The sequence below is a fragment of the Chiloscyllium punctatum genome, chromosome 3, assembly GCF_047496795.1.
Source record: "Chiloscyllium punctatum isolate Juve2018m chromosome 3, sChiPun1.3, whole genome shotgun sequence".
In the NCBI taxonomy this organism is placed as follows: Eukaryota; Metazoa; Chordata; class Chondrichthyes; order Orectolobiformes; family Hemiscylliidae; genus Chiloscyllium; species Chiloscyllium punctatum.
In genome coordinates this window covers 12346084-12370689 of record NC_092741.1, presented here as the reverse complement: position 1 = coordinate 12370689, position 24606 = coordinate 12346084, and the positions used below count along the sequence as shown (strand labels likewise).

The 24606-nt window shown below is 42.5% G+C and overlaps 1 protein-coding gene across 3 annotated transcripts in view; it reads left to right on the top strand.

The window, feature by feature from the left end:
* znf318 (zinc finger protein 318) overlaps nt 1-23337 on the top strand; it is a 108974-nt gene extending 85637 nt beyond the window's left edge. For all 3 annotated transcript variants that reach the window (XM_072550677.1, XM_072550679.1, XM_072550678.1), the window contains 7 exons: nt 1525-2874; nt 12311-12410; nt 13174-13445; nt 13899-14090; nt 15583-15682; nt 16451-16569; nt 19005-23337. In XM_072550677.1, coding sequence (XP_072406778.1) covers nt 1525-2874; nt 12311-12410; nt 13174-13445; nt 13899-14090; nt 15583-15682; nt 16451-16569; nt 19005-22235 — 5364 coding nt within the window. In that variant the 3' untranslated portion in view covers nt 22236-23337. The remainder of the gene's footprint in view (nt 1-1524; nt 2875-12310; nt 12411-13173; nt 13446-13898; nt 14091-15582; nt 15683-16450; nt 16570-19004) is intronic.
* The last annotated feature ends 1269 nt before the right edge of the window (nt 23338-24606 follow it).

Sequence of the window (24606 nt, the reverse complement as noted above, 5' to 3'; positions counted from 1 at the left end):
CAGATTGAGTTTAATTTAAGTAAATGTGAGGTGCTGCATTTTCGAAAGGCAAATCAGGGCAGGACTTATACACTGAATGTTAAGGTCCTGGGGAATGAAGCTGAACAAAGAGACCTTGGAGGCCATGTTCATAGCTCCTTGAAAGTGGAGTTCAAGGTCGACAGGATAATGAAGAAGGTGTTTGGTATACTTTCCTTTATTGGACAGAGCACTGAGTATTGTAGTTGGCAGGTCATGTTGAGGCTGTATATGACATTGGTTAGGCCACTATTGGAATACTGTTTGCAATTCTGGTCTCCCTGCTTAGGGAAGGATGTTGTGAAACTTGAAAGGGTTCAGAAAAGATATAAAAGGATGTTCTCAGCAGGTCTGGCAGCATCTGTCAGGAGAGAAAAGAGCTGACATTTCAAGTCTAACTGACCCTTCGTCATAGCTTTGACAAAGGGTCAGTTAGACTCGAAACATCAGCTCTTTTCTCTCCTTATAGATGCTGCCAGACCTGCTGACATTTTCCAGCATTTTCTCTTTTGGTTTCAGATTCCAGCATCCACAGTAATTTGCTTTTATTTTGTACACGGATGTTGTTAGGCTTGGAAGGTTTGAGCTATAGGGAGAGGCTGAATTGGCTGGGGCTGTTTTCCTTGGAGTGTTGGAGGCTGAAGGGTGACCTTGTAGAGGTTTATAAAATCATAAGGAGCATGGGTAGGGTGAATAGTCAAGGTCTTTCCCTTGGGGTAGGGAATCCAAAATGAGAAGGTAAGAGGGGAAAGATAGAGACCTAAGAGGCAACCTTTTCACGCAGAGGGTGGTGTGTGTATGGAATGAGCTGCGAGAGGAAGCGGTGAAGGCTGGTACAACTACAACATTTAAAAGGCATCTGGATGGGTATATGAATAGGAGAGCTTTAGAAGGATATGGGCCAAATGCTGACAAATGGGACTAGATTAATTTCGACTATCTCATCAGCATGGATGAGTTGGACCAAAGGATCTGTTTCCATGCTGTAGAGCTTTCTGACTGTGTAGGTTTGATGGACTGGTCATGCTAAATTGCCCATAGTTTCCAGGGGTCTGTTGGTTAGGTGGATTAGACATGTGAAATGCAGGGTTACAGGGATAGGGTAGTGGGTGTGTTTGGGTGGGATGCTCATTGGAGGGTCATTGTGAACTCATGGGGCCAATGGGCTGCTTCTCTACTATAGGGTTCTGTTGAATTACAACACCTGCACTCCTGCATTGATTGCAGCCCCTTCTCATAGATGTTTCCTGGCTGGAAACAGTGAGTACCCGACAAATGTAAAATTTCCTTGTTGTCCAGACCAGTTTTCCAACACATGTCCAATCAAGAATAGGAAAATGCATGGCTGCAAAAGGCCAAGTCCTTAGTACCTTTGTTCAGGTTTTCAGTTGTTAAGAAGCTACACTTTTAACTTGTACTAGTCTCTCGCAATTACTGTTAAGAATCAAGTGTTTGAAAATGTGACCACCTAACTTTTGACTTGTCACTCTGCTTCTTTTAATGTAGTTTGATGAGTATCGTGGTGCTACAGTCAAGGAAAGCCCTGAGCAGCAGAAAAATTATGTTCCACCGCAAAGCTTCACACGGTTACCACAGCATACATCAAGTTATGCTGAGACTGAACAATTCCCTTTCATGCGAGACACGAGAGACATTCATCAAATCACTGAGCAAGGTGGTGTCCCTGGTTTGTCCAATGCAAGTTTCCTTTTTGAGAGGGATGCTCCAGTTAAGATTGGCACAAAATCCAATTTGGAAAGATCTGATATTCAGGACCGGGTTTCAGACTTCCTTCTCCCACATGAACGGGCTGGTCAAGATGGCCGTGGTTTCTGTCGTATACTTGGCTTATTAGAAGAATCTGAAAATGGGAACTTAGAAGAGAGGAGGAAGCATAACTTTCCAGATATAGAGGATGAGGAAAGGTTTCTCTATGGAGAAGATGAGGAAGAGAAAGCAGAAGGTGGGAAACATAGAGGTGCTCTTGCAAACCGGAATCTCCTGCCTGTAAGACAAACCAGTCTACCTGAAGGAGGATCTAGCTTGGCAAGTGCAAAACCTGAGAAAGAATATGAAAAGATCCATGATTTACTCAAGACCATTGGACTCGATATAGGAGTAACAGAGATTAGCAAACTGGCAGCCCGTACTGAGGAGCGGCTACATGGGAAAAAACCTGTAACTCGATCACCGGAGCACCCACTGGGATCTCTCAAAACTGCTTCTTGGGAAAAGCGAAGAAGCCGAAATGAGGCAAAATCACCAGAACCTCATACACAAACACGAGCAAGGTCACACAAACTGGAAAGTATCTCTGGTTCTGTAGTGAGAGAAGGCAAGGATCAGTTTAATCGGGAAACAGTTGTGACAGCAAGAGAACCTGAGAAAGCACGATGTTCTGCTGTAATCCCAACAGTCCATAAACCTGGTTTATTGCCAATCCCTTCACAAAATTATGCCATTCCACCTTACGGGCAATATCCAGCACCTCCAGTAAATTATCCACAAAATGCATCAGTACCAAGCTATAATCAATATGACCCTTATGTCTCGTTGCCTGCCTCGAACTGGCCAATGTACCCACCCCCACAAGTTACTGAGCCATATGCTCAGCAACCAAAGAATCGAATGTTTGTGGTTATGCAGCCGCCGAAGGTCACCCGACCAAATCTGAGGGTCATTGAAACAGTTAATGATCCTGAAGACATTGCAGACCACAAACAAAAGAATTCTGTATTGGTGCAAGTGCAGACAACACCTACTTTGACCCAAGTTCCGATAGCATCCTCAAATCGGATGGTGCTGATGCCTGATTTTGCTGAGGAGGAGAAGAGGAAATCTGAACAGAAGCAAAAGGTTTGTGTGTGATTTGTGTGATGTCTTCAAGCATGAAAAGTGATTTAATTTTTCTGACAGCTGTATTAGTGGGAAAGCTAAGTTGAAAGATTTCTCCTGTGCTTTGGAAATAAGATTGGAGCACCCCTGGTAATGAGATGGGATAAATTCTGGTCCTAAGAAATGACTCTTTCCTGTGCAATTTTGGAATCACACCATGAGCGGGAAGTAATTTGCTCTGGAGAGGATGCAGAGGAGATGTACCAAGATGTTCCTGGGTTTAAGATTTCAGTTATAAAGAGAGATTGGATAGACTGAAGTTGAGCAAAGGAGATTGAGGGGAACATGATTGAGATTTATAAAAAATATTAGAAGCATAGATAAGGAGAAAAGATGGAACATCTGCCCTTGATGGGGAGATCAGTGGCCGGGCATAGATTTCAGGGAAAGAATGTGTGGTTAAGAAGGCATATTTAGTATGCTTGACTTTATTGCTCAGTGCCTTGAGTGTAAGAGTTGGGATGTCATGAGATATGTTGGTGAGGCCGCTTGTGAAATAGTGTGTGTTGTTCTGGTCATCTTGTAATGGGAAGGATATTATTAAACTGGACAGGATTCAGAAAAGATTTACCAGGAAATGAAGAGTTTGAGATATAAAAATAGACTGGAAAGGCTGGGACTTTTGCCACTGGAGCATAGGAGATTGAGGAGTGATCTTCAAGTTTTATAAAATGGTGAGTGCACAGAGAAGGTGAATGACAGGGTCTTTTTTAGAGCCATTTTTGCAAAGGGTTGTTTTGTGGTTAGGTGCTGTTGGTTAGATCTCAGAGCGGGCCTCAACAATAAAAGGCTTTGTTGAGGAAGGGAGCAACAACAAGTTAAGAGTAAGATCTTTTATTTCCCTTAAGTCCGCTAGTTGTTAACGGGCAGAAATGGTCGTCATTGGAGTGGCATGCTCCTCCTGTGAGATGTGGGGGAGCAGGCAACAGTCAACTGTCTCTGGTGACGGGGAATACAGGAAGTGTGTGTGGGTGTAACTCTTCTGAGACTGCATGGATCGGTTGGAGTGGCAGTTGGAAACACTAAGTAGCATACAGGAGGCAGAGACTGTGATCGATAGTAGATTGGGGGGGGCGGGGGGGGCATCACACCATAACTGAGATCAGGTAGATGGATGATTGCCAGGAAAGATAGGCATGTTGTGCAGGAGTCTCCTGTGGCTTTCCCCCTGTCAAACAAGTATATCTTTTTAGGGTACTGTTTGTGGGGGAATAGTCTCAGAAAAACAGCAGCAACAGCCAGGTCTTTGGCAGCATGACTGGCTCTACTGTCAAGTTGGATATGGCAAAGTCCAAGTAAGCAATTGTGATAGGGGGCTCTCCAGTCAGGGGCACAGACAGCTGTTTATGTGTTGCCTCCTGTTGACGGGGTCGAGGATGACTCTGAACAGTTGAAGCAAATTCCCAAGGGGAGCATAAGTAGCCAAAGATCGTTGTACACATTGGTACCAGCGGCATAGGTGTAAACAAAGGGATGAGGTTCTGCAGAGTGAATAAATGGGTTAGCAGGAGGTTAAAAAGCAGGACCTCGGGATCATTTAGAGCTGAGGACTGTAAAGGTAAGAAAACCATAATGGGAGTTAACTGCAGACCTCCAGATAGTAGTCAGGATTTTGGGCGGCACGGTGGCACAGTGGTTAGCACTGCTGCTTCACAGCACCAGAGACCCGGGTTCAATTCCCACCTCAGGCGACTGACTGTGTGGAGTTTGCATGTTCTCCCCGTGTATGCGTGGGTTTCTTCCGGGTGCTCCGGTTTCCTCCCACAGTCACAAAGATGTGCAGGTCAGGTGAATTGGCCATGCTAAGTTGCCCGTAGTGTTAGGTGAGGGATAAATGTAGGGGTATGGGTGGGTTGCACTTCGGCGGGTCGGTGTGGACTTGTTGGCCTGTTTCCACACTGTAATGTAATCTAATCTAATGTAAGACACCATGAGATAAAAAAAGCATGTAAGAAAGGTAAGGTTAGAGATTCATCCCGAGGAAAACCAAGCATGGTGCAGGTAAGATGAGGCAACCATGGCTGACCGGGGAAGTCAGGGACAGCATAAAAGCAAAAGAAAAAGCATATAATGTGTCGAAGGGCAGTGGGAAAGCAGAGGATTGAGAAGCTTACAAAGACTTACAAAGGGCAATGAAGAAAGAACTAAGGATGGCGAAGATGAAATTTGAGGGTAAGCTAGCCAGTAATATTAGCAAAGATTGCAGTAGTATCTCTCGATGTATAAAGGGCAAAATAGAGGCAAAAATGGACATTGGGCTGCTGGAGAATTAGTAATGGAGATCAAAGAAATGGCTGAGGAACTAAATGAGTACTTGGCATCAGTCTTCACGATGGAAGACATGAGTAATATCCCAAATATTCAAGAGAGTGAAGGGACAAAGATGAGTATGGTGGCCATCACTAAGGAGAAGCTGCAAGATAAACTGAAAGGTCTGAAAGTGGATATATTTCCTGGACCAGATGAGCAACATCGTAGAGTGCTGAAGGAGATAGCTGAAGACATAGTGGAGATTTTAGTAATGATCTTTCAGGCATCACTGGATTCAGGGAGATTGCCAGAGGACTCGAAAATGACTAATGTAACCACCCCCACCCCCAACTCTTCCCATGCACACCCCCATTTAAGAAGCGAGTAAAGCAAAAGACATGAAATTATGGCCGATTAGTTTGACCTTGGTTGTTATGAAGGAGTCCATTGTTAAGGATGAGATTTCTGAATACTTGGATGTACATGGCAAAATATGGCAGAGTCAGCATGGTTTTGTCAAGGGAGGATCATCGGAAGGCGATCTCGAGGTCCCGATGGAAATATTACATCAAAGACCTGTTTCCAGCACTGATCGCGTCTTTTGTTTACAGTCATTAAATAGGTACCATCTCCAAATGACTAACCTCCCGCCCTCCGTCTCTCCCCACACTTTCCCTGGATTTCTATAGAGTGGTGTACCCTAACCCCCCCCCCCCCCAAGGAATAATCTCTCCAACATTGTCCTGTACAGGGCAAACATGGTAACTGTCAAAAATTTGCAATAAAAAGTTGTGTGTGGGGCTGTGACTGTGTGTGCGTGCACTATTTTGAGACTTACCCATAAAGGCAGCAGCAGTCTTGTTGGTGTGCAGTCTGGATGCCTTGGGGTTAGGGAGCGGGTTTGGATGGGGTTGGGGGACAGGGTTGGGGGGGGGGGGGTTGGACGGGGTTTGGGGGGCAGGGGGAGTTTGGATGGGAGTGGGTTTGGGAGGTGTGTTTGGTTGGGGGCAGGGGCAGGATTGGATGGGGTTAGGGGACAGGGGCTGGGTTTGGACAGGGTTGTGGGGCAGGTTTCAAAGGGGTTGGGGGGCCGGGTTTGGCGGGCAGGGAGGGGTTTGGATGGGAGTGGGGTTGGGAGGCGGGTTTGGATGGGGTTAGGAGGAGGGTTTGCTGGGGGTGGGGGCAGGTTTGGACAGGTTTGGGGTGGGGTTGGATGGAGTTGGGGTGTGGAAGGCGGTTTGGACAGGGTTGGGAGGCAGGTGTGGATGGGGTTGGGGACGAGGGGTGGGTTTGGATGGGTTTGGGGGCAGGGGCGGGTTTGGATGGGTTTGGGGACAGGGGCACGTTTGGATGAGTTTAGTGACGGGGCGAGTTTGGATGGGGTTGGGGGGCAGGTTTGGATGGGGTTGAGGAGCAGATTTGGATTGGGTTGGGGCGGTGTTGGGGGACGGGGGGGGTTTGGATGGGAGTGGATTTGGATGAGGGTGGGAGGTGGGTTTGGTTGGGGAGGCGGGGGGCAGGTTTGGATGAGGTTAGGGGGCGGGGCGGGTTTGGATGGGGTTGGGGGCAGGGGGTTTGAATGGGAGCAGGGGTGGGTTGGGAGGTGGGTTTGTACGGGGGTGGGGTTGGACAGGGTTGGGGGACGGGAGGGTTTGGATGGGAGCAGGTTTGGACGGGGTTGGGAGGTGGGTTTGGTTGGGGGGGGGCGGCTTTCGATGGGGTTGGGGGCAGGGTGGTTTGGCTGGGAGCGGGTTTGGATAAGGGCAGGGGTGGATTGGGAGGAGGGTTTGTACGGGGGTGGGGGGGCGGGATTGGACGGGGTTAGGGTGTGGAAGGCGGTTTTGGACATGTTTGGGAGGCGGGTTTGGATGGGGCTGGGGGCAAGGGGTGGGTTTGGACGGGTTTGGGTAAACGGGGTTGGACAGGTTTGGGGGTAGGGGGCAGGTTTGGACAGGTTTGAGGGGTAGAGGGGTTGGATGGGGTTGGTGGCTGGTTTGGATGAGGTTGGGGTGGGGGGCGTGTTGGGAGGAGGGTTTGCGCGGGAAACGGGTTTGGGGGGCGGGATTGGACAAGGTAGGGGTGTGGAAGGTGGGTTTGGACAGGTTTGGGGCGAGTTTGGATGGGGTTGGGGGCGAGGGGTAGGTTTGGATGGGTTTGGGGCGGCCGGGGGCGGGTTTGGACAGGTTTGGGGAGTGGGATTGGACAGGTTTGGGGATGGGGGGTGGGAGACGGGTTTGAGGGGAAGAGGGGTTGGATGGGGTTTGGGTGGGGGGCGTGTTGGGAGGAGGGTTTGTGCGGGAAACAGGTTTGGGGGCGGGATTGGATGGGGTTGGGGTGTGGAAGGCGGGTTGGGCAGGGTTGGGTGGCAGGTTTGGTTGGGGGTGAGGGGTGGGTTTGGACGGGTTTGGGGGCGGGGGGCGGGTTTGTGGGTGGGGGCACGTTTGGATGTGTTTGGGGGGCGGGTTTGGTGTCGGGGACGGGTTTGGGAAGCTAGGTTGGACGGGTTTGGGGGTGGGAGGCGGTTTTGGATAGGTTTGGGGCGGGATTTGGATGGGGTTGTGGGCGGGGAGCGGGTAGGGAGGAGGGTTTGCGCGGGAGCGGGGTTGGGGGGCAGGGTTGGACAGGGTTGGGGTGTGGAAGGCAGGTTTGGACAGGGTTAGGTGGTGGGTTTGGGCAGGTTTGGGGTGCGTGTTTGGACTGGTTTGGGGAGCGAAGTTGGACAGATTTGGGGGTGGGGAGTGGGTTTAGATGGGTTTGGGGGGCAGGTTTGGATGAGGTTGGGGACGGGTGGGTTTGGACTGGTTTGGGGTGCGAGGTTGGATGGGTTTGGGGGTTGGGGGGGCGGGTTTGGACGGGTTGGGGGGGTGGGTTTGGATGGGGTTGGGGGTTGCAGGTTTGGATCGGGTTGGTGGGGCGGGGGAGAAATGAGAGGGGGGGCAGTGTTGGGGGTAGGGTCTTGCGCACTCTGCGCTGCTGCAGTCTCCTGAATTTGGAGCAGACTTTAAAACTCTGAGCCCCAGAGGAAAGACATTTAATCGATTTTCGGAATAATCGATTATCCGAACGCAATAGTGCCCGCCATCACATTAGGTAATCGAGTTTCCACTGTATTACATTTAATTTTCTTACCTAGATCAATGTAATAAATAGAGGAATAAATCAGCAGTCATACTGTGATGCTACAAAGACGACCAAATAAACACAGAAGGCACTTTGCATTCATAACAAAGTAAATGCATTTCATCACATGGTGAAGTGAGCAAATATGGAAGATGGTGGTGCAGTGATAATATCACTGGCTAGTAATCCTGAACTCCAGGATAATGTTCTGGGGATATAATGTTAAATCCCATTGTGGCAAGTTGTGAAATTTGGATTCCTAAAAACCTGGAATTGAAAGCTAACCTAATGGTGACCATGTAACCACTTTCAATTTAATAAAAACCAATCTGGCTCAGTCATTTCTTTTTGGGAAGGGAAATCTGTCTCCCTTACCTATTCTGGCTTATTTGTGACTTAAAAGCCACAGCAATATTTTTGTTTCATAACTATCCTTGAAACAGCCTGGTAAGCCACTCAGTTGTAGAGCAGGTAGAAATGGCCAAGAACGAGCCTGGAACACCCTATCCCAAATACAGTGGGTAGCTATTGCAGAGATGTGGCTGCAGAAAGACGAGCATTTGGTGTTGAGTATCAAGGGGTATGTGACATTGGAGAAGAATAAAAGCAGAAGGGCAGTACTCATAATCAAATATCTGTATTAGTACAGTGGTTAGAAATTACTACCATTCAGCAGTTCATCATGTTGAATCAATTGGTAACTCAACTTTGGGAATGAGTATACAAGATAAAATATTCAGTGATAAACAAAGGGCATTAGTCATCACTGATTTTAATCTATATACAAATTGGGGAGGAATCAGGTTGGTAATAGCCTGGATGAGTCCATGTAATGATTTGAGAATTTTGTGAAACAGCGATTCTAGAACCATAGGATCTGCAAGTTGACAAGTTCCTCGCTCCTGATGGATTTAATCCTAGGATCTTAAATGAAGTACTTTATGAGATGGTTCATGTGTTGGTTTTAATTTATAAAAACCATTACATTGGGGAAAGATTTGTTCAGATTGAGAAATAATTCATGTAACTTTTTTTTCTAAAAGAGAGGGAGGCAGGAAGCTACAGGCCAGTTAGCTTACCATCTTTCATAGGGAAAATATTGAAAATGTTATAATGTGGCACTTGACTAAGTTCAACGCAATCAACAGAGTCAACATAGTTTTGTTGAAGGGAAATTCTGTTTCACGCATTTATGCAATACATTCAGGACAAAAGGGTAACTAGGGAGAGAATAGGGCCTCTCAAAGATCAGCAAGGTGGCCTTTGTGTGGAGCCGCAGAAAATGGGGGATATACTAAATGAGTATTTTGCATCAGTATTTACTGTGGAAAAAGATATGGAAGATATAGACTATAGGGAAATGGTGACATCTTGCAAAATGTCCATATTACAGAGGAGGAAGTGCTGGATGTCTTGAAACGGGTAAAGGTGAATAAATCCTCAGGACCTGATCCGGTGTACCCTCGAACTCTGTGGGAAGCTAGAGAAGTGATTGCTGGGCCTCTTGCTGAGATATTTGTATCATCGATAGTCACAGGTGAGGTGCTGGAAGACTGGAGGTTGGCAAACATGATTCCACTGTTTAAGAAGGGTGGTAAGGACAAGCCAGGGAAGTAAGGACCAGTGAGCCTGACGTCGGTGGTGGGCAAGTTGTTGGAGGAAATCCTGAGGGACAGGATGTACATGTATTTGGAAAGGCAAGGACTGATTCGGGATAGTCAACATGGCTTTGTGCGTGGGAAATCATGTCTTACAAACTTGATTTGACTTTTTTGAAGAACTAACAAAGAGAATTGATGAGGGCAGAGCAGTAGATGTGATCTATATGGTCTTCAGTAAGGCGTTCGACAAGGTTCCCCATGGGAGACTGATTATCAAGGTTAGATCTCACGGAATACAGGGTGAACTAGCCATTTGGATACAGAACTGGCTCAAAGGTAGAAGACAGAGGGTGGTGGTGGAGAGTTGTTTTTCAGACTGGAGGCCTGTGACCAGTGGAGTGCCACAAGGATTGGTGCTGGGTCCTCTACTTTTTGTCATTTACATAAATGATTTGGATGCGAGCATAAGAGGTACAGTTAGTAAGTTTGCAGATGAGACCAAAATTGGAGGTGTCATCGACACAGAAGACGGTTACCTCAGATTACAACAGGATCTTGACCAGATGGGCCAATGGGCTGAGAAGTGGCAGATGGAGTTTAATTCAGATAAATGCGAGGTGATGCATTTTGGGAAAGCAAATCTTAGCAGGACTTATACACTTAATGGTAAGGTCCGAGGGAGAGTTGCTGAACAAAGAGACCTTGGAGTGCAGGTTCGAAAGTGGAGTCACAGGTAGATAGGATAGTGAAGAAGGCATTTGGTATGCTTTCCTTTATTGGTCAGAGTATTGGGGTACAGGTGTTGGGTGGTCATGTTGGGCTGTACATTGGTTTGGCCACTGTTGGAATATTGCATGCAATTCTGGTCTCCTTCCTATCGGAACATATTTACAACGATATTGCCAGAGTTGGAAGATTTGAGCTATAGGGAGAGGCTGAACAGGCTGGGGCTGTTTTCCCTGAAGCATCGGAGGCTGAGGGGTGATGTTATAGAGGTTTACAAAATTGTGAAGGGCAAGGATCGTGTAAATAGGTAAAGTCTTTTCCCTGGTGTCGGGGAGTCCAGAACTAGAGGGCATAGGTTTAGGGTGAGAGCGGAAAGATATAAAAGAGACCTAAGGGGCAACTTTTTCGCACAGAGGGTGGCACATGTATGGAATGAGCTGCCAGAGGAAGTGGTGGAGGCTGATGCAATTGCAACATTTAAGAGGCATTTGGATGGGTATATGAACAGGAAGGGTTTGGAGGGAATATGGGCCGGGCGCTGGCAGGTGGGACTAGCTGGTCGGCATGGACAGGTTGGACCGAAGGGATGGTACTAAGACCTCAACACTTTACTATTTACATAAATGATTTGGATAAAGGGACCAAGTATTTGATTGTCAAATTTCCTGATGCCACAAAGATAGCTAGCAAAGTGAGTTGTGAAAACAACACAAAGAGCATACAAAGGTTTAGAGGTCGGTTAAGTGAATCGGCAGAATAGAATGTGTTGAAATGTGAACTTGACTTTGGCAGAAAGAATAAAAAGGAAGCCAACTATCTCAATGTTGAGAATTTGCAGAGAGATCTGGGTCTCTTAGTACATGAATCACCAAAGGTTAGTTTGCAATTGCATCAAGTATATGAATTATTAGAATGTTTAATTGTGAAGGGAACTGAATGCAAGAAAGTGAAAGTTCTGTTTTGGTTATACAAGGCATTGGTAAGGTCACATCAAGAGTAGTGTGCACAGTGATGGTTCACCATACTTCCAGATGGATCTGATTGCTTTGGAAGCCATTCTTGGAAGGTTTACTCCACTCATAGCTAGAACATGCTAGGCTTGTGTTCTCTGGAGTTTAGAAGAGTCGGACATGACTTAATTAATACATTTAAGATCTTGAGGGGGCTTGACTGGGTGGATGTGAAACAGATGTTTCTTCTTGTGGGAGAATCTAGAACTAAGGGTTATAATCTAAAAATAAGGGACTGTTCACTTCAGACCTAGATGAGGAAAAATTTTTTCACTGAGGGTTGGGAATCTTTGGAATTCCCTTCCTCAAAAGGCAGTGGATGCAAGACCTTTAAATATTTTTATAGGAGAGGTTGATAGATTCTTGATTATCTGGCATAGGCAGGAATGAAAAGTTGAGGTTAAAATCAGATCAGCAGTGATCTTATTGAATCATGGACCAAATTCAAAGGGTCTCATGGCCCACTATTATTCATATGCTCCCCCAGGTTGAATGAGATTGCATTGTACCGTCTAGTCTTTCCATGCTTGATCCAAAAGTGAAAGACCTTGCCTGTTCATTACTATTTTTCTCAGGTGTCTAGGTTGGGGGTCTAGTGACCATACGTTTGATAAATTAGTTAGAATGCTTTATATGCTTGGAACTTTTAACCTTTCAATGTAAAGCAAGCCTCACATTGGTTCAACTCAGGTTCTGGAAGAGAAAGCCAAGCTCCTCAAGGAGAAAGAAGCTCGGGCGAAACGTTTGGATTATCTTGGAAATGAGCTGCAGAAGCTTCGAAAACAGCAAGGTAGAAATTGGCAGCAGGTTGTCACATGTTAGCTTCTTGCTATGTTCACATAGTAAAATGTACTGCTTTTTTGACATAGAAGTGGTTGTCCATGTTTGTATTTATAAATCTTTTATTGACCATTTGTTTTAAATCCGTCTACTCTGTCTTTTAAATCCCCATTCCATAAAATAATTGTTTTTGACCACTATGCCATATGTCTATATACCAGCCATTTTTTTTTCTGTTTACTGTAGGATTTGTTCACTTTGTATATTTTAATTTGTTTTTGTGGACTGCCATGTCCTAGTATGAGCCACAGTGCAGTAATAATTAACTGTTGTCTCAGCACATGTGCTTTGGTAAGAATCACTAGAGATTACAGTTTAGTTCTTTGATTTTTGGACCTGAGACATTGGGGAGAAAAATATCAGCCCACAGCCATCTGGCTGGGATACCGACTAAATGTATTCTTTTTTGCCCACCAAAAGGTGGATGTTGAGCAAATGCTCAAGAGCCTAATTTGTACTGTAGTGTACATATGTGTTTCAGTGCCACCCTTCCAGGTGGAATGTGAGCCCATAAAATTAAGATCCACACAACTTGAGAATTCTCTGAACCTATGCAGCAACTTTGGTCTGCACTCCCCTTGGTCAAGAAGCTGAAAAACGTTGATGAACCTACTGATGTAAACTCCGGGTGTGCTGAAGAGTTGCGCATTAATTGAGGTGAGAAGTTTTGAAACTAAATTTTCACCTCTCCCTTCTGCCTTAAACGTGCAAAGGGGAATTGCTAAGAAAGAAACGTCGTGAAAAGGATGGACACAAAGACCCTCTTCTGCTTGAAAACGGCAAGCTACAGGAAGACATTGTGCGCCAGATGTCTTTAGTTCGCCAGCAGGTTGAGGAAACTGTTAAAAAGCTATCGGAGCTGGAGAAAGTGGCTCAAATCTTGGGGGTGGTGATTCAAGATCAAAGTTCAAAATCATCTGACAAGCACAAAGGTGATATCTTGGAAAAGGTGCTGCTAAAAGAAGAAAAATCGGCATCATCAAAGGTAGTGACTTTGAAACGTTTATTCAAAAGTACTCAGGAAACTGCATGGTAAAGTTGGGCCCATTTAAAGGACGTCATGATATAATCTTTATATTTAGTTTTAATTGAAACATTGCATTTTTGTGTACACCTGTCTTGTATTTGGCTGCATCTCCAGCAGATAATACTTGATTCATTGAATGGATAGGGCACTGATTCTCAGGGCTCTGGACAAATGTGCTTGAGCCCTATCTATGAAATACAATACCCCACCCAGAGAGCCAGCTGGAAATATTAGGTGCAGTCCAGGCCTGGTCTCGTGTATTACCCAACTGCAATTCCAACAGTTCTGGCTGAAGGCATATAATGATGATATCATGATGGCCTTTTTAGGGAGTCGCCTTGTGAATTTGAACTTGTTTGAAACTTTGAATCATGCTGTTACATATGACCATCTCTATGGGTTTTAATACAGGAGATTTCAACAAGGAAAGGATCTTTGGAGGAGTTGGATGCTAAAACAAGGAAGCTACGTGAGAACCTCCCTGAATCTAGGGATGTGTATGAATACTATGATACAGGGAATCACTGGTGCAAAAATTGCAATACCATTTGTGGGACATTGTTCGACTTTTTCACTCACATGCATAACAAGCGACATAGGCAGGTGCGTATACTTACCACTGTTCTCTGATACTTCAGCTTCACAAAATAGATTTGAAAAATCACGCTGCATGTTGCCAACAGTGAAATTTGTATCACGGATAAGAGCTATCATTTGTTTGGAATTAAATTAAATAAAAGTAAAGTAGTTTGAAATAGAAAGGTTTTGAGTTTGTTTGAATCAAAACTGAAGTACCCATCACGTTAAAATAGTTGAACCATTCAAATACATTCCATATTATGCACTAAAATTGAAAAATCAACATCAATAAGAATATAATCTTAAAATCGTTTCACTAAAGAGTCTTTGGAAAGATGTGTAATGAAGTTCAACATATAAACTCTGAAAATTTAGATGTGGTGCCGAAAAGAACGGCATTGAATAATAAGCATGTTGATGTGGCACTGTGATATATATGGTGGAAAATAAGATCCAGGATCAACTTGGTTGCGATATGTGAAGTAATGTGAAAAGTTGAGTACCAAAGAAAGCCTTGTATTTTAAATACAATCATTGTGGTTTGGTAATAAGAGAAATCCAAAGTCAGGAATAAAAAAAATCAAATAAAATGTCAAGGAAGAAATAGCAAAAGAGGAAAGTTTGAGGTTTTTCAATCCGTGAAACTGCTCAAAGCTGAAGAATCAAATATAAAACTAAATGAAAAATTGTGAACATCCTGGAAATTTGTTAAAACAAAATCAGCCTACATTTTCCCCAAATGTGATGGATTTTCAACTTGAATTTTATCCAGTATGTGAAGCTCACGTTCAACTTTAGGATTTTTACGTTTCAACGTGAGAGAAACACATTGAAGTGGGGAGAAAAAAGAAAGCACCTCATTTAAATTTAGTTTTAAATGCAATAAAGAGAATTTGTTTCACTTAAGAAAATCTTAAACCCAGCATAAACTGTCGAGTGATTATGAAGATTATTGTAGTATCCCTTTGCCTCTTAAGAAATGTAATCTCAAATATTCAGTATGCAAAGCTAGCTAGTGCCAAATTGCACTCTTGATCCTTTCACCCTGTGTCTTGGTACAGTGAACACCTCTCGTGGATTTTCAAAGATTGCAGGCCAGCTTCCAGTTTATCCTAGAATTCTGTCCAAATAAGTTACCAGGTGAAAATCTTTCCTTTATTTAATGCTGAACAAGCAATAAGTGAAAAGTGATATGAAACCCACAGTGATATCTTGAAAATGTCTTCATGCAATAAGACAGCTTTATTCCATTTAAAGCAGTTCAGAAAAATAATAAGTTACTTATTTGACCTTTTCCATGCTAATCTTTCTCTCATATTTTCCACAGCAAGTTACATGCACTGATAAGCTACAGTGTGAGCAAAAACATTTAATATACATCTGTCATGTGCTATTGTACTGTAACAACTAATTGTATTTCCTGGTATGTGCCTGCTGCACTCTGTATAAATCAATGTACGTATCAATTAAATGTGCAAATGAAATCCACCATGTACCTCTGTCACTATGCAACTAGACACTGGATCCTTATGATAGACCATGGTCTGCAAAGATGGCAAGTGAAGACAAAAACGATTCTGTCAAGCGAACTGAAAAAATAACAATGCCAGCAAAAGGTGAGTTTGTATTTTGTTTTATTTAGTCCTAAATATTTTGTTATAGGAACTGCTTTAAGGGAATAGAATTTAGAGAATTAAGCTCAGTTTGGAACTCATTTGCTTATTTGTACATTAGCTTTCATGCCCTTCACACACTGAAGTGTGATAATTATTTATACTTGTCAAATGGGGAAGGAGATTCCTGCTACAACTCTGCAGTATTGCCCTTTAATCTCTTCCTGCTGTTGTTCAAAAATTCCTGCTGTCATGGAGTTCTCTCTAAGAAATTCATTGGTGGATGAGAAAATCTCATCTGCTTGTTAAGGCAGATTAGTTTGGATAATAGTGAGAGTGTAGCCACCATGTATTTTAGAAATATAGATGCAAAGTTGTCTGCAGTGAACTTCAGCACTCTATAGGCTAGATGGGTGAAAATTGATGCTACTTAGAACTGCACACTCCCAGTGGGAACTAGGTTCAGATTCTCCGTCCAAGTGATCCAGTAACCCATTCTTCATTGAGGCTCCATTCAGCCGTGATATCATTAAACCATTAATGCCAACAGGTTTGGTCTAACAATGCATTGCCTTTTGGTAAAAGGTCACTGTCAATCACCAGCAATGATTTAAGTAGGGTGGTAACTTTGTAGATATGTCTAACTTAAAATCAAGTCAAATTATATTTTGTTGTAATAAAATATGGATATTGTGTTTTTGTTGCACTCATTATATGAATCACCTGTGTTTCATCTCGTCTTCTGACTGTGTATCTTTTGCCTTGTCTCAGGTTCAGAATTTTTGATGCCAGTCACTGGATTTTACTGCCAGCTCTGTGAGGAGTTCTATGGGGATCAGATTTGTGCTGAAGATCATGTCAAATCACGTGGTCACAATGATAAATATAAGGTTAGGAAGAAAGCTTATAAAGCATTTCCAGAATGGAGGTAACAACCTGGAACATAATGCACCGGAGTTACTAATGCACTAATTGTGTCCCAACTTCTTAAAGCACACACCACATACTGTGTAGGATATATATGCACTGTCATCATTTTTGCACAGAATTATGTCTTTATCATTTCTACCTTCTAATTCCGACATGATAACAGTGACCACACTCAAATATTATACCAGCACTAAAGATATTTGGGTTGTCTTGAGGTGGTTAAAGATTTTAGAATGCAGGTTTGTTTTTAATTGCGTGTTTCTTGCAAATCGTGTTGCAGTTTTTGATTCAAGAGCGACAAGCACTTGCATTTTCTGTCACACATCTCCTTATTTTTAATCAATGGAAATAATTTCTGAAGCATTACAGTAGATTTGAATACTTGTGTTCAAGATGCATGGTGATTGGATAAAGCAGCTTTGTTGCTGTTTTTGACCATTAGGGCCTGACATTAATATAAAATGGTTTGAGTTTGGAGTTGTTTCAGTAATTGACTATATCCGGTGGAGTATTCTTTACTAATTAGTATGATAGTGAGAAGCAAAAGACATTTGACCAGTCTTGACTTTGTGGACCAACTTGTGTACAAAAATAGCTTGATCACAGCCCAAGATGCCCAAATACCTTGCATCACTCATGTCTAAACACAAGACTTTTTCATATTCTCTATTGGTTCTACTGTGATATGAAAATTTTGGTGGTGATCTAGTTTAGTAGATTTCCAAGGACCGTAAACAAATGGATGGTCTGTGGTAATTCATTCCAAATTAAAATGATGTGAAGCAATCCTGCTAATGAACAGCAGATGCTTTACTACTATCCCAGTTAAATACTAAATTTTAATAACTGATGCTATATCAGGGGATATAGTTTAGATGAGGTTTCTGGTTTTGCAAATGTTTACCTCCAGAAGTTCAGGAATACCTGTATACTGTCGTTTGTTGGACAAAGTGTGTTGCATCAGATTGTACATTCTTTGATTAACTGTTTAATTTCAGTGTAGGTATTTCTGAGGCACAATGTCTCATAAATTGTGTTTGTGTTCTTCTATGCAAAGAACCAGCAGTGTGTTGCCCATGTAACATAAAATTATTCATCCTGCAAATGTGTGTGTGTGTGTCTACATGTTTGTGCACACACACAAACATCTGTACTGTGAAACCTTGCACATTAATGGTTAAATTGCATATCTTCCATGCCATTCAGCATAGTTACCACTTGGATCTCTAGAAAGACCAGGCTTATCCTGGTTTGTTGAGAACAGCTTAGTGATTAAAAACACTTCATGGTGTCACACTAACCCACACAACCAAAGAAGTTCAGTTTTTTAATCGGTGCTGTATTTCTCATGTTTCAGATCTTAATTATTGTGGGCTGCATTTGCCTTGTGTGTGTTGTTTCTTTCACATTTGGTTCCCGTTCATCCCCTTTACTTGTAAGAGGTCCAACCGACATTCATGTCTACGTTCTGATATGAAGAATGGTCTTCTGCTGATTCCCTTGGAGCCCTCCCACAGTGCAGAATTTTTGTTTAGAAAGAACGGGTGGCGTGGCATATTGTGTCCAAGTTTGAAAGGAGAAAGGAAAGAGAATGAAAGTGATTTAAGGCCTGATTTAGCCCTGTCTTATCCAATACTGTCCTTGATCTTTCAGCTACTCTCAGACTTTTCCGGTATCCTTTCTCTTCATTACTTCATGTAACCTCCCCTACTTTCCCCATTTTCAATGTTGAGCCTGTTATCCTCCTGCCATGATGTCCTACTGAATCTGCATCCTTAAACAGATCTATGCTAAACCTATCCATACAGACTGCTTTATGGCTTGCTTATTTAGTTTATTTCCCATAGTGTGCCTCCCAAATGATTGGCGAAGGGCAAGCAGAACAAACATGTGGGAAAAGGATCACTAGAAGTCTCTTAGCATATTTGAGATTTGAAAAATATATCACTGTTTCTTCATCAAGTTGTTAAAATCCGAGAATTCCCTTCCTAACATTGTTCTGAGGCCACGGTGCTAAGCAATTGATTCAAAACGTCTTCTCCTGGGTTCCTCTCACAGGTTAATTACTCATGTCCTGTTTCCACCATTGTCCCCTCACTTTATTGATCTTTTTCTCATGCATTTGTTTTGTGCTTTGAAAGGAGAAAGGTTGTTCAAATGTTTTATAAACAAGGGTCAATAAACAGGAAAATAATTTTAGGTTTTGAGGTGTTAAAAGATCCCAAAGCAATAAACTATTTTATTTCCTTTAAGCAAGGAGAAGAATTATGCACACAGCAGCTGACGTTTTATTGAGTTTTTAAGTGTTGGTTATTGAGAAGTAAGTAACCTTTTCTTTGTTTAAAACTGTAGATGGTGTGTATTTTCTTAGAGTAACTGGATTTTCTTTTTGCAGGGATACTTAAATGAGAATCCTGTATACGAACAAAGGAGAAACCTAGATCGCCAGGCTGGCTTAGTTGTGATTACTGAGACAGAGCGCCGGCGTCAGGCAGGTCTGAAGAGGAAATTAGATGAAGAGAAAGAGATTCAGAAACGGAAAAGGCTGGAAGAGAGTGATGAGAGGAAGGCGAAATTAATCAGACTGGCTAAAGAGGAGGGTGCGAATGTCACTGAGCTGGAAGAAGAAAGAAGTGACCGTTCGTCCTCCCACAAAATAGACCTCAGTATCAAGCCAGGTATAAAACTGATGCTGAAAAAGGATGAGGTTGAAGATAAGAAAGATGAGGAACAAGGCTCACCCTTTGGGAAATTCAGCTGGAAAAAGCCTGAGAAAGAGGAGGAAAAAATCAGCACAGTAGGAATAAAGGAGGAAAGTGTTGAGGGCAGCAAAGAGAAAGATGATGGTAAGGGGCAGGCTGGAAAATCTACTTCCAAGCTTATTGAAATTAAATTGTCTGGCAAGACTCTTATAGCTCATACCAGCCCTTGGGTACCATTCACTTCAGTAAGTACAACTACACAGGCAAAAATCCGTCCCAATCTTCCTGTGGCTAACGTACCACTGAGGAAGGCTGGTGGGTCATCTGTAAATAAACCAGCACCTTTGGATACATTTCTCTCCATTCGATCTTCAGGGGCTTCCAACAAACCACTACCTGTAGTTAAAGCTGGAGTGTTGTTAGCTCCTGATGTGATCTCCAGGGCTTTTGGTGGAGAAGAAGTGACTTTGAAAGGAAGCATTCTGGATGTACATAAAGAACCCGATCATTTGGCTGAAGAACCTGCCCCTGGAGTGTCTGAAGGTGAGCAAACCATATTGGCTGTTCCAGTCCGCCCACCTCCACCACCAGCTATGTCCCTCACTGACTCAAGTAAGAAATCAGAGAAACCCAAAACCTGTCTGGCTGCTGCTAATGCTAAAGATTTGTACGGTATTTACTACAGTAGCTCTGGGAAGACACCAGTTGACAAACTTGGTAACAGTGCTCAAAGTGCCAGATTGGTGTCAGGTACTCTGAAATCCATAGCAGGACAAGTCAAAAATAAGGATGGAAAACTTGAAGAACTAATATGCTCTGAAAATGCTACCACAGCTGTTCCCAAACCTACCACTGAGGGTAAAAGAAGTGAAATTGAAACAGATGAACATGTTGAAAGGAGGGGAATATCTGGTCCACAAGCCATGAGGCCACGTGAAGATTATGATTTCAGCACAGCTGCAACAGAATTGCAAAATAAAGCTGGCAAAGTGACTGGTCACCGCAAAACCTCAGCTGGAAAAGTAATGATTAACACTGCAGAACAATCAGATGAGGTTGGTAAATTAGAAATATCCAAGTTGCCATCAGAAAAACTAGAAGGTGAAGAAATGAATGCCCTGGTCTCAGAGTGCACTGAAGAACATCCCCCGCAGGATGATCATGTAGGCATCAATTCAGGCAAGGTACCTCAGGATGTAGAATTGCAAATCTCCATATTAGATGATGCTGAACAGTCTCAACAATCTGACATCTCCAACACAGTTGAACAAGCTAAGGATGTGGAAATTGATGCTGTTGTATCAAATGTTTCAGAACAGCCTCAACAGTGTCATGATTTGATTAGTTCAAGTGCACTTAAGATGAATGACATTGCAATAGTTAGTTCTGTATTTACTGGTGCAGGAGACAGGAGTGTACACAGTGCACTTGCAATAGGAGGAGGAGATGTTGACAATGCTTACAGACTAGATAATGTTGAAAATGATGACCTAAATTTTTCCAATCTGACTGAACAGTTTCAAGAGCAAATCCATGAATTAGCTAGTATTGCAGAACGTCATCTGGAAGTGTGTAATGCTCCAAAATCAAATAGAGATATGGAACTGGATAGCCATGCCTTAGACAACAATGCAAATCTGCCAGCACAGTGTGATATTGACTTGAAAGTCTCTGAACCACTCAATGAAGTTAAAGTTGTGCAAGTAGATGTTCATCAGTATGATACTGATGTAACCATATCTGAACCAGTTGATGAGGTTAAAGATGTACAAGTAGATGTTCACCAGTATGATGCTGATGCAAACATGTCTGAACCAGTTGATGAGATTGAAGATGTGCAAGTGGATGTCCACCATTGTGATTCTGACTTAAATGTATCTGAACCAATACATGAGGTTAAGGATGTGCAATTAGATGTTCACCAGTATGATACTGACTTAATCGTCTCTGAACAAGTAGATGAGGTAAAGGATATAAAAGTGGATGCTTTCATATCTGATAATACCACAGAACAGTATGATGTTGGTTTCAGCATCATCAGTCCGGTGAATGAAGTGAGAGATGTAGAAATAAATACCTCCATATTAGTCGGTATTATGGAACAGCAGCAGTTTAGTGCAGTTGAACCAGCGAGGGGTGAAGAAACAGGTGGCGGTAAAATGGGTCAAATTGGAAATAATGAAATGAGCAATTTGCTGCAGTCTGATCTGTGTGATAACCATGTGAAAGGTGGTCCGATCTCAAATCGGGAAGAAGTAGAGTTGACAGACACATTACAAATTAAACTTTTCACAAGTGAGTTAAGCGCCTGTTGTAAGAAGAAGCAGGATATAGATGCGAGTGCTTTACTACAGGCTGAGCAATTTGGTACTCAGCAGGGTATTCCTAAACCTACAGAGTCATGTAGAGAAATGAACAGTTCACAACAGACCAAGCAGCATGAAAATAGAGAGGGAAATGTTGCAGTCTCACAGCTGCAAGATCATGGTAGCAGTTTTTGTGAACCTGAGGATCTATCTGAATGTGAGAAAGTTGATATTTCAAATCAGACCAGGCATAGTGACAGTCAGATTAGCACCTCAAATGTTAAAATAGCAACGAGTGTAGCAGAAGCCAGAAAGCAGTCTCCACAGCTTCAAAGTGCTGAAAGGAATACATCAGACATGGCACAGAAGGAAAGTAAATCAAGTGTCTGTCAATTAACAAAAGTTGTTGGCAGTGGCAAAACAGACACGAGAGAGGAATGCAAGAGCAGTGGCAGTTCACGTACATCCTCCAGACGAGCAGCACAAGTTGGAAAGGCTGCCATGTCCTCACAAACCACTGCTAAAACAAATGAAAAGCGCGAATCGGATGAGTCTGTAAATGTTCAGGCCAAGCAGCCACGTCGCAGAAGTGCAAGGAATCTTCGGTCAACAAAATAAGGTTGTAAAATAATTCTGACAGAAGAGCAAAACATCTACACGGCAGGATGGATATCATATTCAGTAACAACTAGTGGAGCGCACAACTCATTGTTCTTTTCTGATCTGCAGACTAGGTCCTGAACTTTGTATCCTATTCCTGTCTGCCTCTCTGACTTTTTTGGAAAGAAATTGTGATTTTTTTTCTCTTTGGTGGGAAGGAGGGGTAGCTATTTTTAGGTATGCATGCTGTAAAGTTCCAGCAAAGATTTCAATCACTTTGCAAGTGCTGTGTAGAATTATAAATTTTTTTCATTTTGCATGGTGCTGCATTATGTTGTAACAGGCACCCAGGACGCAGGCATTCCACTTAAAAAAGAAAAATGTTTAATTAAGTGTGGGGATGTTTCCAAGTAGTGGCTTCGGCTGCTGAAGAAGACAGAAGGCTTTGTGTTGCAACACTTGTTAACTAGGTGAAGGAGTATAGTTTCCTTTTTTTTAAGCATATTGCTCTTCTGTAATTGGTTGCCATTATTATAGTGGCCAGAAGAAATCATCTCGTCACTTAGGGTATTTGAATGGATGGGAATGGATATTTTTTAAAAATAGTTTATAGTTCTTTCTGTTCTATTTCTAATGTTGTACATTAAACAGTGTAGTCAAATCTGTGTGTCTGCCGTTTCCCTTGTTTCACAATTCTGCAGCGTTGTCTCCCCTGAATAGATTCACAAGTCTATCTTTTCTTCGGAGTGGGAAGTGAATTGGTAAGACAGGTTAAGAGCATGGACCAAAATTGTGATTTTCAATTTTTTGTAAATGCTTTGCTTTGTAATTTTGCTGTGATGCAGTAACTTTCCTCTATTGCAGCATTTAGAGCAATGCAGGAATGATGCAACAGGATCCAACAAAAGAAGATACTGAACTCATTTCCCCTCTGCCAGAACACACAATCACAGTATCATTGTACTGACAATTTCTGTACAATTCTGTTCTGAACAGCAATGTTTAAAAAGGAATCCTGTGAACTTGATGCATTGTAATTGCAAATTGCTTGGATGACATGTATTTGCATAATTGCTATGTTGAAACCTTATAAATAAAACTACTGCATTGAACTGTAGAAGGATCTGTCTTGTCTTTAATTACTTTACAGCACCAGAATGTTCAGAGGTGGACAAAAAAAATCAGAAACTTGGTATAGTTCAAGAAGTGGAGCATTGTTATTTTCAGACTATATTGTTCCCTTGATTTGAAATAAAACAAACTAAGTGAGAGTTTGAGACAAGCTTTTTAAAAATGGAATTGGGGCTCTTAAGCTTATTCCTCTTGTAGAGAATATTACTAAAATGATTGCTGTGAAACACAAGTTTGGAATACAGAACTCATGATCTGTGCTGCAAGTTAAACTGGATTGGAAGTTGCCAGTATCAAAATCCAAGTTAACCATTATCATTGTCAACATCTCAGAACTCTCCCCTTCTTATTGATCTTGGTTCCTCTGGGTTACTCAGCACCCTGTTCACTGTGTTAGCAGGTTATGTGATAGCAGGTTGTCTAAAACCTGTTTTACGATCTTTCTGTGCCTCCCCCCTCTCAACTCTCAGCAGGGTCTAGGTGCAATGTGGGGATTGCATGCTTAAATCCTACCTTTGTGATGTAAGATTTATATTCAACACCACTTTGACCTGAAGTTGTGCTGTAAGGTAAAATGTTTCAATTTATTTAATTGAATGCTAATGTGATTTTTGTTTTCAGTGAAAACAAACAGTATCTTAATTGAGAAAATGTAATGTGGAAAGATTTTGTAGTTCATTGAAGAGTGTTGATTTTAGAATCCAGTCTTAAAATTTTCTTAAAATTAACTATATCTTTCCCTCGAGAGCTAGCATTTGTCTTTTTTTTAAATGTATTATTTGGTTCTGTTCTGCACTGCGCTTTGAATCCTTTTGCTTAGTGTATGGATATTAATAAGACCAAAATACTGCCGCCTCTAAATCTAGATTTCTGCAAGATCATTTAAAAGAATCCACTGATGCCTCAAAGTCAATTATATATTGTCATTAGAAGTAGAAAATAAATCATAAAATCTTCAGAGATAAATGATGAATGAACAATTTCAAGGCTAGATGGTTACAGATCATACTGAAATGATAGTCCTGTATGGTCCTTAGAATTGTCATGCCGGTTGAATAAACTTCTTTTTACTGAAATGACCATATTTTTGATGAAGTGGGGCTAGTGCTGTAGAGTAAGAACCTAATGTAGCAATGCACTCGATGTCTTTGGAAACAGTAACCCACTTTCACACTTAAGCATGGCTTTCTGCTTAAGGGCTCCTGCTTTGTGGCAGTCTGGTTTTGGATGTTGGATCATGAGAATCCAAGCAAATTAG